This window comes from Neoarius graeffei, chromosome 21 (assembly GCF_027579695.1).
Source record: "Neoarius graeffei isolate fNeoGra1 chromosome 21, fNeoGra1.pri, whole genome shotgun sequence".
NCBI classification, from domain to species: domain Eukaryota; kingdom Metazoa; phylum Chordata; class Actinopteri; order Siluriformes; family Ariidae; genus Neoarius; species Neoarius graeffei.
In genome coordinates this window covers 15,086,973-15,106,351 of record NC_083589.1, presented here as the reverse complement: position 1 = coordinate 15,106,351, position 19,379 = coordinate 15,086,973, and the positions used below count along the sequence as shown (strand labels likewise).

The 19,379-nt window shown below is 42.8% G+C and overlaps 1 protein-coding gene across 1 annotated transcript in view; it reads left to right on the top strand.

Annotated features, from left to right (window-relative positions):
- The window catches only part of cacna1c (calcium channel, voltage-dependent, L type, alpha 1C subunit), an 880,695-nt gene that overhangs the window by 137,182 nt on the left and 724,134 nt on the right, over positions 1-19,379 (top strand). The window contains exon 2 of the mRNA XM_060902748.1: positions 17,913-18,264. Coding sequence (XP_060758731.1) covers positions 17,913-18,264 — 352 coding nt within the window. The remainder of the gene's footprint in view (positions 1-17,912; positions 18,265-19,379) is intronic.

The following is a 19,379-nucleotide window of genomic DNA, read 5'->3' as shown; positions in this document are numbered from 1 at the left end:
ATGGAAAGAGCCAGATCATCAGCGAAGTCCACATCTGTGAACTTTTCAGCAGGGTACCAGGAATTGCGTTGAGGTTGAAGGGTAAAGCCAATGTCCTTTCCATCCACTGCTTGTATCACAATGCAGTCAATGGCTATTATGAACAAGTAGGGAGCAAGGGTGTCTCCCTGCATCACCCTGGCAAGAATGGAGAATGCTTCTGTCAATCTGTCATCTGTTGTGACCAGGGCTTTGAACCGGAATTTTTTTCCTATTGGTTCGTTCCGAACAGAAACGGAATTTTAACGTTTCCGGTTTTGGGTTCCACCATTAAATAGACGTTCCCGAACCGGTTAGAACAAAAAAATTTCGTTCCCGGAACGGTTAATTACGTTCCCTGTCAGCGGTTTAACAAATGGCTATAAAATTATGTCTCTGTCTCATCCAGCTTAAGCCAAATGTAGGCTAATTCTATTACAACCTTCATTAAATAAGACAATAAATAATTCAAAACAATTTTCAAATGTTGGTGATTTGGATTCTCAGTATGTCTTCCCATCTACACAAACAGAAAAAGTGCCAAAAATGAAAGATAATTCGTTTAGTGTGTTACCAAAGGCTAGTCAGGCCCTATAGAGGGCTACCGCATGATGTCACCGCGCCACGAGATTTTGTTAGGCGCCATATTGGAAGACCAAGTACACATCTATGCAAGTACACACATACATAAAACAAACTACACCTGAAATGTAGCCAGGGCCGGTTCTGCCCTAATCTGGACCCGGGTGCAACATCGCGCAACCCCCAAAAAAAACAGTCTAAATCAGGACAACCATCACATAACTATAAACATTTTATATCAACTATTTTAACTAAATGGGCTATAATAAATAAGCCTGCAGGCAGCCACGGCGGGCTGCCTCAGAAAAGTAACCATTTGTCCTACCTTAAAACTCGTTTTGCATTTTCTGCCTCCTTTTTTGTATTTTCGACCCTCCGTTTATTTTCTTTCCTTTTCTGAAAACCCGATTTGTGTCCAGACATTTTGTTCTGCTACCAACAAACTAACTCGTCAGGTCTCGTCTCTCGAGCCCGCGATGATTCCCGTGGGAAGGGCAACAATTGATACATTTTTACAAACAGCCAATAGGGAGCTTGCAACGTTCAGGCTCTTCTTTGCTCAGACACTCAGTAATGCATTTACTCACTAGTAGTCTACCTTCCCGCTCTCTCCATTCAATCAGCGAACGTCACACAGGAAGTGAACCCCAGCGGGTCATAGAAACTTGCGCAGGAGAAGAATGACTATTTGTAGGCTACAGAAACTTTGAGGAATGAAATAAAAACCGGTATTAACCGGTTACCATTATTTTTAATAAGCGTTTCTGTTCCGGAACATAAAAAATAATAAAGTTTCTGGTTTCGTTTCTGTTCCATGTGAAGTAGAAAAAGTTCCCGGTTTTCGTTTTCGTTCCTTGAACCGGTTCAAAGCCCTGGTTGTGACTCTTGCAATCATGTTCTTATACATTCCCACAATCAAGCCCTCTATTTTCTCTGGAATCCTCTATGCCAAGAGAATCTTCATCAAAAGACCCCGTTGCACACTGTCAAAGGTTTCTTGAAAGAAGGCTTTCTTTGTTGATGTCAGAGTGCACGTACTTACATATGCAATCACAGGGGAGAGTGGGTGCATTGCAAACTGCAGACAGAGCCAAATTGAGAAACAGGAATCATAGTCAAGGGTGGGCAGAGGTCAACTGATTGGCAAACAGAATAATGTAGGGCAGACGAGAAGACGAAGTCAAACATAAACAGTGGTCAAAACGGGAAATCAGGCAGAAGTCAAAATGACTTAATAAATTCAGGTACGAGATGCAGAATGATACTTTGCACTGACTGTTTGTGAGAGCTGAGTATATGTGCTGCGTGATTATGGGTAAATTGGTGACAGGTGGTGTAATTAGAATTCTGGTGACAACTCTGTTCCTCTGGGCTATAACCCTCTCAGTTTGCCAAGTATTCAAGCTGACCTTGTCTGCACTGGGAATTGAGGATCTTGTTCACCTGATAGATGGGTTCACCCTCAATGTCTGGGGAAAGGGGTTCTTGGGTGGGTGTATCAGTAGCTAGGGGAACTTGGATATTAGGCTTTAGGCAGGAGACATGAAATGTGGGAGCCATTTTACTGTGAGGTGGAAGTTCCAGCCTGTAAAATACCTCATTGATTCTGCACAGTACCTTGTATGGGCTGATGTATTGGGCTTGCAGCTTTTAACGTGTTGGGTTCTCTTAAGTCCCTCCTGGAGACCCACACTCAATCTCCTGGAGCATACTCCACTGCTATGTTTGTCTGCATACTGCTTGTACTTGGCATTTACTTGTTTCAGTCTTTGATAGACCTCCTCCCATACCTGCTGGCTTCTCTGAAACCATGAGTCCACTGCTGGTATCTGAGTGGGTGTATTGTCCCATGGGAAGAGAGGAGGTTGATAGCTGAGTATGCACTGGAATGGGCTCAACTGAGTAGCTGAGTGTTTAAGTGAGTTCTGTGTATACTCAGCCCATGGAAGAACTCATGCCCAGTCCCCTTGGTTCCTCATACAGAAGATATGAAGGAAACACCCCACTTCTTGATTAGCGTCTTCTACCTGGCCATTGGATTGAGGATGATACACTGATGTCAAACTTATGGACATTCCTAGTCTGTCCAGGAATCTGGACCATAGTCTGGAGATTAACTGGGGACCACGGTCACTTACTATGTCTTCAGGGATGCCAAAATAATGGAACATGTGGTTGAATAGTAGTTCGGCTGTCTCGAAAGCTGTGGGTAGTCCAGGTAGTGAGATGAGTCTGAGTGCCTTGGGAAATCTGTCAATGATTACCAGAATGATTGTGTTGCCTTGAGATTATGGTAGATCTGTGAGAAAGTCAATGGCATTATGCTACCAGGGTCTCTGGGGTATTGGGACAGGACATAGTTGCCCGGCAGGTGGAGCATAGGGTACCTTGGCTTGGGCACAGGCAGAACATGAGGAGATGAAATGGTTGATGTCAGAAATCATATTTTCCCACCAGTACTTGTTTCTGATGAGCAGATATGTGTGGTGGCTGTTGGGATGCCCGGTGGCTGGAGAAGCATGAGCCTAGGTGATGACTTTGCTTCTGAGCTTAGATGGAACATGCAGGAGCCTGGGAGGACAGTTCTCAGGATGATCAGTGGGCTGTGACTGTCTGATTTCCTTGTCAACGTCCCATGTAATGGCTTGCACAAAACATTCAGGTGGTAAGAGTTGAGTTGGTTCAGAGGTGAGGAGTGATGGATTGTGGACTTTGGAAAGGGCATCAGCTTTGGTGTTTCTGGAGCTGGGGCAATATCATGAACTGGAAGCGGGTGAAGAACAGGGCCCATCTGGCTTGCCATGGGTTCAAATGTTTTGCTGTCTTTTAAGTATTCCAAATTCTTATGGTCAGTCAGAATAATGTACAGGTGTGCTGTGTCCTCCAGCCAGTGCCTCCATTCCTCTGAAGCCAATTTGATTACCAAGAGTTCTCAGTTGCCAATGTCATAGCTCCTCTCTGTGGGCGTGAGCTTCTTGGAAAAGTAAGCATCGGAAGAGAGGGTGAAGCTTGGGTTTTTTTCTCCAAACCAGAGAGTGGACCCTCCTACTCCCATTTTGGATGTGCCTGGCTTGGTTGGATCAGTGTGCTGTAGAATGGGAGCAGTTGCGAATGCTGCTTTGAGCTGGTTAAATGCCTCTTCGGCAGCAGGGTTCCAATGGAGGCGATGTGGTCCGTTCTTCAGAAGGGAAGTAAGAGGGTCAGCGATAGTGCTGAAACCCCGGCTGAAGCACCAGTAGAAGTTTGCGAACCCTAGGAAGTGCTGCAACTCCTTTACTGATGTGGGAGTGGGCCATGACGTGACAGCTGAAACCTTGGCCTAGTCCATGCTCACTCCCTCAGAGCTGATGATATACCCTAGGAATGACATCTAATTGACATGGACCTCACATTTCTCTGCTTTGACATATAGATGATTCTGAAGCAGGTGGGAGAGTACTGACCTGACATGCTTATGGTGAATGTCCTCATCTGGGAAGTAGATCAGAATATCATGTATGTAGGTGATTACAAATTTCCCCAGCATGTCCCTTAGGACATCATTGATTAGGCACTTGAAGACGCTTGGCATGCAAGAAAGGCCATAAGGCATGATCAAATATTCAAAATGGCCAGAGGGGGTTCTGAAAGCTGTCTTGCACTTGTCTCCTTCTTGAATCTGGACCAGGTTCTAAACACTACGGAGGACATTTTGGCTGAATGCAGCTTTTCCAGGGCTGAAGGCACCAGTGGGAATGGATAAGGGTATTTAACTGTGATCTGGTTCAGGCCCCGATAACTGATGCATGGCTGGAGACCCCCTCCCTTCTTTTCCACAAAGAAGAAGCCCACAGAAGCCGGTGAGGTAGATGGTCTGATGTACCCTTCTTTCAAAGCTTCTTGTACATACTCTTCCACAGTGGCCTGCTTGGTGAGGGACAAAGGGTAAATACAGTTACGAGGAAGAGTAGTGCCTGAGAGGAGGTCAGTAGTACAGTCATAGTGACAGTGGAAAGGCAACCCACATTCTTTACCTTTACTAAACACTTCCTTGAGGTCAAGATAACAGGGAGGAATGTTATCAAGAGAGTTGGGCTGAGGGTTCTCTACAGAGGTGGATGAAATCGCTAGCTGAGGAAGTTTCAGACAATTTTGAAAACAGGCTGGAGACCACTGCAGAATGTCCCTTTGTTGCCAGGAGATTAGAGGGTCATGAAGTTGAAGCCACGGGTATCCCAGGATGAGATGAGAAGTTTGGGTGATGAACAGAGAAATGCACTCAGAATGAATAGCCCCCACCTGAATTTCAAGTGGAGATGTGTGCATAGAGATCAGGCCATCACCCTGTCAATGGCCTTGAGAGGTCTTTGGAGTTTGTCAGTGGACAGGTTGAATTTCTGGACAATTGAGCTCCTGATGAAATTTCCTTTAGCCCCTGAGCCTTTGAATGCAGAGAGGACATGGATCAAGTCTGGCAGTTTCAATATTACAGGCACATTAAAAGATTACGGCTTATGGCTGATTTTGGAAGTCACCGGGTTGGTGGGCTGGTGACTTGGCGTGCAGGAATGCTTCATGGAGAATGGATAAGGCACATGGAAATCTGATGGCTGGACTCACCACAGTAAAAGCAGAGACCTTCACATTTTCTTCTCTCTCTCTCTCTCTCTCTCAGACCACTGTAGTCGTGCATGAGAGACCTTCATGGGAGTTGGCATGCTCATAGTAGGAGAGGGAGCAGGAGATGGTTGCAATGAGTGTCATTTCTTGATGAGGTGGTCCAGATGGATGGCTAAGTTGATTAGAGAGTTGAGGGAAAGGTGTTCATCTCGGCAGGTTAAACCACTCAGCACTTTGGGATGCAAACCTTGGCGAAACGTAGCCTTTAATACAGGTTTGTTCCAACTGCTACTGGCAGCCAGTGTGCGAATGTCCAGGGCATACTCCACAACTCTTCTATTCCCTTATTTGTCAGTAGACTTTCACTGACTTCTATAACCTCAGGTTCATGGTCAAAATCTTGCATGAAGAGCTCTAAGAAACAGTCAAAGGAAGTGATGTTTTCACCTCTGTGCTTCCACACCACATTAGCCCACTGTAAGGCTTTGCCCTTGAGTAGACTGATAAATTTAGAAATCTTCTGTTCATCAGTAGCACCCAAGAGCGAGGAGCAATACAAAGGGCACTGGAGAAGGAACCCCTTGCAATTAGATACTTCACCCAAAAACATTTCAAGTTGAGGAATGAGCTGAGCTGCACCAGCAGGAGATGCAGGGCATGTGAGGATGGCTTGCAACAATACAACAGTGAGCTGTGACATCCTGGTTGAGAGACCGCTGATCTCCGAAATGAGTTCCCTGAGTATTGATCTGCTTGGCCTCCTCTGCTGCATCCATGGGTGGTGAAGTATCCTGTCAGAGTGCAGGCACTTATGGATGCCATCGCAGGGGAGACTGGGTTCATCACAAACTGCAGACCGAGCCGAATCAAGAAACAGGAATCTGTGTCAGGGACGGGCGGAGGTCAAATGATTGGCAAACAGAATAACATAGGACAGACAAGAAGATGAAGTCAACACTAAACGTCAACAGTGAACAAAACGGGAAATCAGGCAGAAGTCAAAACAGCTTGGTAAAGTCAGGTATGGGACGCAGAATGATACTTCACACTACCTGTTTGTGAGAGCTGAGTATATATGTGCTGCGTGATTATGGGTAAATTGGTGACAGGTTATGTAATTAGAATTCTGGTGACGGGGCGCTGTGACTCTTGGGAATTGTAGTCCAGAGTGGCCATGTTTGGAGACTGCTCCGAACTCAGGTTTTCAGCGTCGTTACTGACACCTGACAAGACTTTCAAGAAAGAAAGCCTGGAGATGAGTTTACTGTTTAGGTTAGGTAATTATTGTTCTAGACTATAGTCCACATAAAGCTGTCAATGATCATGAAGCTGATCTTGGTCTTACCATCAGACTTAGACATTCATCTAGATATCCAGCAGCGGCAATAATGAAGGTCCATTATTGCCACTGCTGGATATCTAGATGAATGTCTAGGTCTGATGGTAAGACCAAGTCTGCAAAGTCAAGGTCGACTTTGCAGACGACATTAGTTTATTGCCCAATGCAATGGAGCAAGCACAACAACTTCTTTCAAATATGGAAAATTAATGTAAGAAATTAGGACTTCAACTGAATACTAAGAAGGCAGAATTCATGACTTTCAATGTTTCATCCCCACACACCCTGCTTAAAACAGCAGAAGGATACCTCAAAGAAGTAAATGACTTTAAATATCTTGGTTTATGGGTACAGTCTTCTGATCAAAATATAAAGATAAGAAAAGAATTAGCATGGAAGGCTGTGAATAAAATGAAAACTGTGTGGAAATCCAATATATCATGCAATGTAAAGCTGTCATTTTTCTTTGCCAAAGTTGAAGCAGTACTATTATATGGATCAGAAAGTTGGACATTAACAAAACAGCTTCAACAATCATTAAATGGCACGTAATAGTACTTAATGTCAGATAACAAGATCATATTCCAAATACAGTTCTATATGGTGAGCTACCACCAATTTGCACCAAAATTGCTGCTAGAAGAATGGCTGTTGCTGGTCACTGTTATCATCATTCTGAGATCACAACTAACAAAGTTTTATTATGGGAGCCTGTCCATGGTCGGAGACATCAGGGTAGACCAATCAAGACATATATTGACTTCAGTGGCGAACCATTACGATTAGAGCTGGGACTTCAGCTCAGCCAAAATGTAGTCAGACACACCAAAAAAGCAACAGGGCAAAGGATTTTGCAAGGGATTAACAACAGGCTGCCAGGTAGCTCCATTGTGTGTAGTTGTTGATGTTTATTTTAAAAGTAACTAAGCAAATTTACAGAGGGAAATGCATACTTAAGTCTGAGTGCAAAATATTGGGGCAAGTATGTGTAACCAACTATAACTAGTCAGTTTCCCCAATAATAATTAAAAGTCTCTGTGTGGCCAATAGATGATGCAGAGGAGGTGAAGAGCTGATCTGCCAGAATTTATTCTGGAAACCAATGAATAACAGGGCTATCAACACATGGAGACAGGGGAAAGAATTCTGGCATCACCCTTTCTCGACATCCCAAGCATGATAAAAACAAACAAACAAACTAACTAACTAACCAACTAACTAACTAACCATTTACATACTGCAGGCTACTACTGTTCAGTAGGCTACATTACACTGAGATAAAGCAGACTATAATAGTCGGGCACTTAATATCGATCAAATAGTATAGTTTACAATGCACAATAAATAAAATAAACCATACAGTAATGAATAAAATATTTAACAGATCTGAAGCATTTTCTTAACATAATCAGGCAAACATACCTGGAAAACAATGAATGACAGGGCTATCAACACATGGACACAGGAAAAAGAATTCTGGTATCCCTATAACATAATAAACCAGTTAGCACCCAGCCAAAGGGCTACTCAGATAAACACTTGACTTTTCACACTGAATTTTATGATGATAATTTATATATTTGATCTGATACAAACAGCGGATGTGTCTCAAAACGTTCTTACATCAAAAAATAAACATCATATCTTGGGAAAAATAAAAAATATATATAATAATCTGAAAACAGCCAAACACCTAAATCTCTGTCAAGCCAGGTGGACACTCTTCTTCACCCAATTCAGATTCACTATTTCCTACTGTCCAGGTCACAGAAACATGAAAGCAGATGCCCTCTCCAGAATCCACACCACTTCTAACTACATTTCAGAGCCCATGCTTATCCTGCCACCAGAGAGCTTCATGCATGCCATTAAATGGGAGGTAAACAAAGAAATAGCACAGTCCCAACCTCCAAGTCCTCCTGAGAACTGTCCTCCTGGGCTCATGCAGAAGACTCCCTGATTTCGAGGTCAACTCATCACCTGGGCCCACCCATCTCCTGCCACGGGGCACCCCAGCACACAATGCACCCATCAGCTCCTCTGGAATAAGTTTTGGTGGGAAAACATGGTATTGGAAATAAACCACTGTGTTTCATCCTGTTCCACCTGCACCCAAGCTGAAATACCCCAGGCTCTGCCTGCTGGAAAACTCTTTCCGCTCCTGATACCTCAATGACTCTGGTCACACATTGCCATAGATTTTATTACAGACCTACCTTGATCCCAAGGTAACAGATTCATCCTGGTTGTCATCAATCACTTCTCCAAAGCACTCAAGCTCATTTCTCTGTCCAGCCTAACCACTGCATACGAAACTGCAGGCATGATGGTATCCCAGAGGACATCATGAGTGACTGGGGTCCACAGTTCATCTCCAGGGTTTGGGCCAAGTTTATGGATAGATTAGGGGTGTCCATAAGCTTAACTTCAGGGTACCACCCTTGGTCCAATGGCCAGATGGAACACACATCCAGGAGGTCGAGTGTTTTCTGAGAATGTTCTGCATGAATAATCAAAGGGACTGGGTGCAGTTCCTTCCTTTGGCAAAATATGCCCAAAACAATCTTAAACACTCAGCCACCCAGCTAATACCATTTCAGTCCATCCTCTGTTATTGGCCACCACTCTTCCCTTGGGACGATTTCTCAACACAAATTGTGGCTGTGGACTCTTGGTTCAAGAGGAGTGGACAGGTGTGGAAGGAGGTTCACCAGAGGCTGGAACAGGTAACCAGCAAGTATAAACAATATGCAGATAGGAACCGAGGGGAAACTCCTGACTATGCCCCAGGTGGCCAAGTGTGGGTGTCTACAAGGAATCTATGAGGACCCAACTCATGCCAGAAACTATAAGCCTGATACATTTGTCCATTTAAAATAATCCACAAGATCAACAAAGTCTCCTACAAACTGGAACTCGCACCTCACTGCAGAATGGCACCCACATTCCATGTATCGTGCCTGAAACCCACCATCCATGGTCCCCTAGCAACTAACATGCCCATTAGAGAACCTCCCCCCTCCATGGAACTGGAGGGAGACCTAATATACCAAGTGCAAAAGATCCTCAATTCCCGGCATAGACAAGGACAATTAGAGTACCTAGTGGGCTGGGAGGGATACAGTCTGGAGGAACGCAACTGGGTAAATTCTAGGGATGTCTTAGACTGACTCCTCACCCAGGAATTCCACATGGAACACCCTGACAAACCAGCACCAAGAAGAAGTCGTCGTCCCAGAAAAGAGATCGCTCCCAGAGTGAGTGCCTCGGGGGGGGGGGGGGTCTGTCAGTAATAGCACCGAAAACCTGAGTTCAGAGCAGCCTCCAAACATGACCACTCTGGACTACACTTCCCAAGCACCACGGCGCCTCTCATCTCCCGAATTCTAGGAAGTGCACCTGTTTCCCATTTCCCCAGTAATCACCTCCCTGTGTAAAGCCTAGCAAACACACATGCTCACTGCGAAGTATCGTTCTTTGTACGCATACCCGATCATACCAAGCCTTGCATTCTAGTTCTGACCTAGAGTGACTTTGACCTCTTTCTGTGTTTACTTTGACTCTGATTTCTCGCCTAATCTCTGACATGCTGTTTGTACATTGACCGACCCTAGCCCGTCCCCACAACATCTTCTGATTGCTGTTCAGGATTCGGTTACCAGTTTGTGACACACCCGCTCTCCCCTGCATTTGCATCTGTAAATGCCTGCACCCTGACAAGTATAAGGGCAGTATTACAAGTTTTAGCTACATTCTACAAGAAAAGCTTTCATTTGCCATTGCTAGCAGGTTAACTGAAAGAGAAAAATATTTTTTGCAATAATCCCTGTCATGTTCACAGCACCAGCAGAATCTGTGTTATTCTACACTGAATACCTTTTTTATATGAATCAAAGCATTGAATAAGAACAAACACCATTGTAAATTACAAAGAAAATCTATGGTACACCATCCAATTAATATATTGATTCTTTCAGATAATAGGAAAGTTACTCAACGAGTTTTTTTTTTTAAATTGAATTATTGATTGGCTGTCATTGGTAAACAGCAACTCCCCAAATTTAAGCTTTTATCAGTCGCCAGTATATTTTAGCCAAGGTCACAGTGTGCAATTTTTCCTCATAATGTGGTCCACACTTGGATGCTTCAGAATGACATGAGTCCCCTCTTTTCTGGCACAAAGTGATACAGGTTCTCACTTGGAAGGTGTAGAGTGATGTTCAGACTCCAGCATGAAATATGTAATCACTGAAACCAATACCTGTAATGTTTAACATCCTTTAGAGCAGTGTGGGCTGGAATTTTTTTTTTAAAGTTGAAGATAATTTTTACTCATAGTAGGGTACAATTGCTGGGTTGCATTTGACATCACATCTGTCTCATTAAGCTACAGTCACACTACAGCTCATGATGCTTTGCGATGGGTTATCAATGAAAATGAGGCATTTTGGTGGCTATGCTTGAGGATATACATGTGAGCTAAAAGTTGTGGTTACACAGCAGGCGAACACTTGACTGTCATGCCTTTGGGCACTTGAGTCTGGCGCAGCTAGAGCAGCTGCACTCACTCACTGAGTGCGTTGTGCATGCACTTGGGACCGGTTGTTATGGGAAACACCTGATACTGATTTGAGCACAATCAGCAGGTGCAGATACGGACACTGTTTTCACGGAGGCTTTGCAAAGTATCATCACTGTCACATTTGTTTCTAGCCATGTTTAAAACATTGTTTAAATACTGTGCTTTATGATTCTGCTTTCTGTTTTGCTTTTATTTTTGTAAATATCACACCTGCTAATAAACACGCTTTCTGCACTTAGATTGGTCTACCACCATCTATCTTGGAGTGTCATGATCCCCAGATCTTTAACCCAGCTACATATAAAACATTGTATGCCTTTTCCAGGTTTTAATCTGTTTGTCCATGAAGAACAATGTCTGCAGCACCAAGTAGTTTGAGATGTCAGGGAACTCAACCAATGGATAAATTTCCAACTCGTAGGAAAAATCCTACTTTGTTAGCGTGTGAGGATTTATCCCATTGAGTGGTTTCTATATCGACTTCTTTGTAGTGTATTTCTTGGTTTTAATAACTTGCTTGTTTGCTGTGTACAAACATGGCAATAAGTTCTTGTGTTAATCGACCAGACTCCATTTTTGGATCATGAATCCCTTTTGACTGAGAATGCCCTGCATGCATGGTTTTATGTTAGCTTCTGGCACATCCATACAGTTTGTTTTTATTGTATTTATTTAATTCCTGGGCTCCCATCTGTAACAGGGAGTGATGCTGCATCCCATTAATACACTTTACAATAGATTATTAAACTCTAATAGAACAGAGGAGCCAAAATAATTGGGTATCTTTTTTAATGGGCCCTGACTCTTTCCAAGTATGAACAGGTGGGCCTTATAATAGAAAAGGTTGAGAACCCCTGCTTTAGCAGGAACACTATTCTGTTTAAATGATGACTTAAACATATTTTATTGGTTATCGGCATAACTGATTTGAAAATTATTTTATAATTCTATGCTGGTTGTGAAGGAAAAAGCAGGTTAACACATATATACAGTGGGGCAAAAAAGTATTTAGTCAGCCACCAATTGTGCAAGTTCTCCCACTTAAAAAGATGAGAGAGGCCTGTAATTTTCATCATAGGTACACTTCAACTATGAGAGACAGAATGGCGGGAAAGAATCCAGGAAATCACATTGTAGGATTTTTAATGAATTAATTGGTAAATTCCTCAGTAAAATAAGTATTTGGTCACCTACAAACAAGCAAGATTTCTGGCTCTCACAGACCTGTAACTTCTTCTTTAAGAGGCTCCTCTGTCCTTCACTCGTTACCTGTATTAATGGCACCTGTTTGAACTTGTTATCAGTATAAAAGACACCTGTCCACAACCTCAAACAGTCATACACCAAACTCCACTATGGCCAAGACCAAAGAGCTGTCAAAGGACACCAGAAACAAAATTGTAGACCTGCACCAGGCTGGGAAGACTGAATCTGCAATAGGTAAGCAGCTTGGTGTGAAGAAATCAACTGTGGGAACAATTATTAGAAAATGGAAGACATACAAGACCACTGATAATCTCCCTCGATCTGGGGCTCCATGCAAGATCTCACCCCGTGGGGTCAAAATGATCACAAGAACGGTGAGCAAAAATCCCAGAACCACACAGGGGGACCTAGTGAATGACCTGCAGAGACCTGGGACCAAAGTAACAAAGGCTACCATCAGTAACACACTACGCCGCCAGGGACTCAAATCCTGCAGTGTCAGACGTGTCCCCCTGCTTAAGCCAGTACATGTCCAGGCCCATCTGAAGTTTGCTAGAGAGCATTTGGATGATCCAGAAGAGGATTGGGAGAATGTCATATGGTCAGATGAAACCAAAATAGAACTTTTTGGTAAAAACTCAACTTGTCGTGTTTGGAGGAGAAAGAATGCCGAGTTGCATCCAAAGAACACCATACCTACTGTGAAGCATGGGGGTGGAAACATCATGCTTTGGGGCTGTTTTTCTGCAAAGGGACCAGGACGACTGATCTGTGTAAAGGAAAGAATGAATGGGGCCATGTATCGTGAGATTTTGAGTGAAAACCTCCTTCCATCAGTAAGGGCATTGAAGATGAAACGTGGCTGGGTCTTTCAGCATGACAATGATCCCAAACACACCACCCGGGCAATGAAGGAGTGGCTTTGTAAGAAGCATTTCAAGGTCCTGGAGTGGCCTAGCCAGTCTCCAGATCTCAACCCCATAGAAAATCTTTGGAGGGAGTTGAAAGTCCATGTTGCCCAGTGACAGGCCCAAAACATCACTGCTCTAGAGGAGATCTGAATGGAGGAATGGGCCAAAATACCAGCAACAGTGTATGAAAACCTTGTGAAGACTTACAGAAAACGTTTGACCTCTGTCATTGCCAACAAAGGGTATATAACAAAGTATTGAGATGAACTTTTGTTATTGACCAAATACTTATCTTCCACCATAATTTGCAAATAAATTCTTTAAAAATTAGACAATGTGATTTTTTGGATTTTTTTTTCTCATTTTGTCTCTCATAGTTGAGGTATACCTTTGATGAAAATGACAGGCTTCTCTCATCTTTTTAAGTGGGAGAACTTGCACAATTGGTGACTGACTAAATACTTTTTTGCCCCACTATATATATGTGCAATCATGGCAGTATTTGGGCTTTCAGTAATTTCTTTGAACTGTTCTTTTTCTGTGGCAGAACAATTGTACAGTATACATCTTTAATAAAAAAAACCCACTATAATTTGCTGCACAAGTTTTAATTTTCTTTGGGTTTTCTGAAAACAACACAGGGTCAAAAATTTACATACGCTCACTTAGATTATTAATTCAGAGGTCCTGAAACTTCCAAAATGTCTTTTATCTTGCCAAGGCCGAGGTCTCTTAACTTCCTGTTAGTGATCATGATTGACTGCAGCTGGCAGCTTCTCTGTGCCTTCATAACAAGGGTTTGTTTACAGCAGTCATTGGATTGACCGAGACACAATACAATGGAAAGTCCAAGGAACTCAGTGCAGATCTGAGAAAGAGGATCGCAGATGTACACAACTCTGGAATGTCTCTTGGAGTAATTTCTAAACAACTGCAAATTCCAAAATGAGCTCAAACAACTGTATGTAAGTTTTCGTGAGGTGTAGTGTTGTCACTTTGCCAAGCCACTTTACTTCAAGAAAACCGAAACTGTCACCCTCAGCTGAAAGGAAATTGATTTGGATGGTCAGGAACAACCCAGGAACCACCATGGCATAGCCCTGCCATGGACTGGAAGCTGATGGATCACTGACTGTAGTTCAGTGAGTTTTACATCACCATGGACTAAGAGGCTGCTATCCAAGAACTAATCCCCTACTCCAAAATTGACACCTTCAAGCTTAACTAAAGTTTGAAGCTGACCACACAGACAAAGAAAAAAGCCTTCTGGCAGATAGCTGTATGATCAGATGAGACAAAGGTTGAGTTGTTTGGCCACAATAACCACCATGTACAGAGGGACACGGTACCAACTGGTGGTGGTAGGATCATCATGCTCTGGGGCTGTTTTGCTGCCAGTGGAACTGGTTCATTGCACAAAGTGGATGGAAAAATGAAGACGGAGGACTACCTCAGAAATCTTCAGCATAAACTATCAGAAACTTGGGAGTTACAACAGGACAATGAAACCAAACATGCATCAGAGCTGATTGTGGAGGAAAAAGCAGGCTAACATTAAGCTTAAAACAAGTCCTGACTTCAACCCTATCTAAAATATATGGACCATGCTTATAAGTCGAGTCCATGCCAAGGGAAAAAAAATAATTGAACTCTAGCAATTCTACCATGAAGAGTCATGAAATATCGAACCAAAATTTTGCCAGAAGCTTGTTCATGGTAAACAAAAATGTTTGGTCAAGGTGAATCTTGCGAAGAGACATTTTACCCAAATATTAGGTGTGCTGTATGTATATTCTTGACCCTGTATGTATAATTTTGACCCTATGTTGATTTAAAGATGACATAAGAAGACCTTTATGATCCCACAGTGGAGAAATTTCCTGTTTGCAGCAGCACAGTGGATAGCAGCAAAAGAGGACATATCAAGCCACACAAGGTAAAATGTCTATACAGTATATGCATATATGTACACACACACAGAGGTGCTTGTGAACCCTTTAGAATTTTCTATATTTCTGCATAAATATGACCGTAAACATCATCAGATTTTCACACAAGTCCTAAAAGTAGATAAAGAGAACCCAGTTAAACAAATGAGACAAAATATTGAAGAAAAGACATTGAGGAAAATGATCCAATATTACATATCTGTGAGTGGCAAAAGTATGTGAACCTTTGCTTTCAGTATCTAGTGTGACCCCCTTGTGCAGCAATAACTGCAACAAAAAGTTTCCAGTAACTGTTGATTAGTCCTGCACACTGGCTTGGAGGAATTTTAGCCCATTCCTCTGTACAGAACAGTTTCAACTCTGGGATGTTGGTGGGTTTCCTCACATGAACTGCTTGCTTCAGGTCCTTCCACAACATTTTGATTGGATTAAGGTCAGGACTTTGATTTGGCCATTCCAAAGCATTAACTTGATTCTCCTTTAACCATTCTTTGGTAGAACGACTTGTGTGCTTAGGGTCGTTGTCTTGCTGCATGACCCACCTTCTCTTCAGATTCAGTTCATGGACAGATGTCCTGATATTTCCTTTAGAATTCACTGGTATAATTCAGAATTCAATGTTCCATCAATGATGGCAAGCTGTCCTGACCCAGATGCAGCAAAACAGGCCCAAACCATGATACTACCACCACCATGTTTCACAGATGGGATAAGGTTCTTATGCTGGAATGCAGTGTTTTCCTTTCTCCAAACATAACACTTCTCATTTCAACCAAAAAGTTCTATATTGGTCTCATCCGTCCACAAAACATTTTTCCAATCACCTTCTGGCTTGTCTACATGATCTTTAGCAAATTGCAGATGAGCAGCAATGTTATTTTTGGAGAGCAGTGGCTTTCTCCTTGCAACCCTGCCATGCACACCATTGTTGTTTAGTGTTTTCCTGATGGTGGACTCATGAACATGAACATTAGCCAATGTGAGAGAGGCCTTCAGTTGCTTAGAAGTGACCCTGGGGTTCTTTGTGACCTCACCGATTATTACATGCCTTGCTCTTGGAGTGATCTTTGTTGGTCGACCACTCCTGGGGAGGGTAACAATGGTCTTGAATTTCCTCAATTTCTACACAATCTGTCTGACTGTAGATTCGTGGAGTCCAAACTCTTTAGAGATGGTTTTGTAACCTTTTCCAGCCTGATGAGCATCAACAACGCTTTTTCTGAGGTCCTCAGAAATCTCCTTTGTTCGTGCCATGATACACTTCCACAAACATGTGTTGTGAAGATCAGACTTTGACAGATCCCTGTTCTTTAAATAAAACAGGGTGCCCACTCACACCTGATTGTCATCCCATTGATTGAAAACATCTGACTCTAAGTTCACCTTCAAATTAACAGCTAATCCTAGAGGTTCACATACTTTTGCCACTCACAGATCTGTAACATTGGATCATTTTCCTCAATAAATAAATGACCAAGTATAATATTTTTGTCTAATTTATTTAACTGGGTTCTCTTGATCTACTTTTAGGACTTGTGTGAAAATCTGGTGATGTTTTAGGACATATTTATTCAGAAATATAGAAAATTCTAAAGGGTTCACAAACTTTCAAGCACTACTGTATAAGATGTCACCAGCTCAATGTCCTTCCCTTGGATGCTCACTGGGGTTGGGGGGGAGTGAGAGCACCTGCGAAAATCCACCACCAGCTCCTTAGTTTTCCCTGCGTTGATCTGGAGGTGGTTTCGCTCGCACCAGTCCACAAAGTCCTGCAACAGTCCTCTGTACTCCCTGTCGTCCCCATCTGTGACGAGGCCAGTGACGTCAGTCATCAGAGAACTTCTGCAGGTGACAGGTGGGTGAATTATAGGAGAAATCTGCAGTGTAGAAGGTGAACAGGAATGTGGCCAGAACCATTCCCTGTGCAGCCTCCATGTTGCAGACAACCATGTTCAATACACAGTCCCATGTCCTCACATACTGTGGACAGTCCGTGAGGTAGTCTACAATCCACAATATGAGGTGTTTTCAGAAAGATTTCAGAAAACCCAAATAAAATTAAAACTTGTTTACCAACTTCTTGTTTTTTTTTAATGAAAGATGTATGCTGTACATTCTGCCACAGAAAAAGAATGGTTCAAAGAAATTACTGAAAGCCTAAATATTGCCATGACCTTCAAATCCAAGATGACATTCATGTCACTGTATGTAAACTTCTGACCACTAAATAAATAAATAACACACACACACACACGTGTGTGTGTGTATGAGTGAATGTCTTTTCCACGTTCTCCACAGATTCTTTGTTTCCTTTAAAAAGGGGCAGTCTTGCTTTACAATTTTTTAATTACACAAATATTTTGAAATGATAGTTTCAGTAAAAAAACATCAAATCAACATGAATATAGACAAGCTGGATGTGAAGGTACCCTCTTGGTTAAATAGGCATGGTTCAGGTCACCTCTTGACTGTTAAAAAAAAGTTCTCAGTAAAGATTATGAATAGTGAACTTCCATGTAATTTTCTGTTTCTTTTTTGTTTCATAAAAAAATGTTTCGAAACTATGGTCCCATGGTGGCAGGTATAAGCTGATAGTCATATAGCCCTTGTAGTCAGATTAGACGTGTGTGTGTGTGTGTGTGTGTGTGTGTGTGTGTGTGTGTGTAATAAACTACTGACTTCAATGCGTCAATGTACATCATCCTTCCTTTCTCTTTTATGTGCAGGTTCTAACTACACCAGCCCATCTCTGGTTATGGTGTCTAATGTGAGTGAGCAGGAGCACAGTGTGAGCGTTAGCAAAGGTGGCATGGTTGGTCTGGCACCAGAACACATCCCAACACCCAATGCCGCCCTCAGCTGGCAGGCAGCTATCGATGCAGCACGTCAGGCCAAGCTGATACGGAGTGCAGCAGCAGCACCCATCTCCACAGCAAGTTCAACACAGCAACAACGTCAGCACTACAGCAAACCCAAGAAACAGACGAGCACAGTGGCCACACGGCCCCCACACTCCCTTCTCTGCCTTACCCTTAAAAATCCCCTCCGGCGAGCCTGTATCAACATTGTGGAGTGGAAGTATCCTTCAGACAGGAAATAGGTTTGATATGTTGGGATCCAAAATGTCAGTACCTTTTGTATTATACAGTGTCTTGCAAAAGCATTCATCCCCCTTGGTGTTTGTCCTGTTTTGGTGCATTACAAGATAGAATTAAAATGGATCTTTGGGGAGTTAGCACCATTTGATTTACACAACATGCCTACCACTTTAAAGGTGCAAATTGTTGTTTTATTGTGACACAAATTAATAGTTAAGATGAAAAAAAAAAATCTGGAGTGTGCATAGGTATTCCCCCCCAAAGTCAATACTTTCTAGAGCCACCTTTTGCAGCAATTATAACTGCAAGTCTCTTGGGGTATGTCTCTATTAGCTTAGCACACTGGGATTTCTAGTCACTGGGATTTTTGCCCATTCCTCAAGGCAAAACTACTCCAACTCCTTCAAGTTAGATGAGTTGCGTTGGTGTACAGCAACCCTCAAGTTATGCCACAGATTTTCAATTGGATTGAGGTCTGGGCTTTGATTAGGCCATTCCAAGACATTTAAATGTTTCCCTTTAAACCACTCCAGTGTAGCTTTAGCAGGATGTTTAGGGTCATTGTCCTGCTGGAACAGGAACCTTCGTCCCAGTCTCAAACCTTTGACTGACTCAAACAGGTTTTCCTCCCGAATTGCACCGTATTTAGTGCCATTCATCTTTCCTTCAGTCCTGACCAGCTTTTCTCTCCATGAAGATGAAAAACATCCCCACGGAATGATGCTGCCACCACCATGTTTCACTGTAGGAATGGTGTTCTCAGGGTGTTGGGTTTGCGCCACATGTGGCATTTCTCATGATGACCGAAAAGATCAATTTTAGTCTGATTTGAACAGAGAATCTTCTTCCATGTGTTTGGGGAGTCTGCTACATGCTGCTGGACAAACTCCAAATATATTTTCTTAAGCAATTACTTTTTTCTGGCCACTCTTCCATAAAGCCCCACTCTGTGGAGTGTACGGCTTAAAGTGGTCCTATGGACAGATATTCTCATCTCCATTGTGGATCTTTGCAGCTCCTTCAGTGTTATCTTTGGTGTCTTTGTTACAGCTCTGATTAATGCCCTCCTTGCCTGGTCTGAGAGTTGTGGTGGGT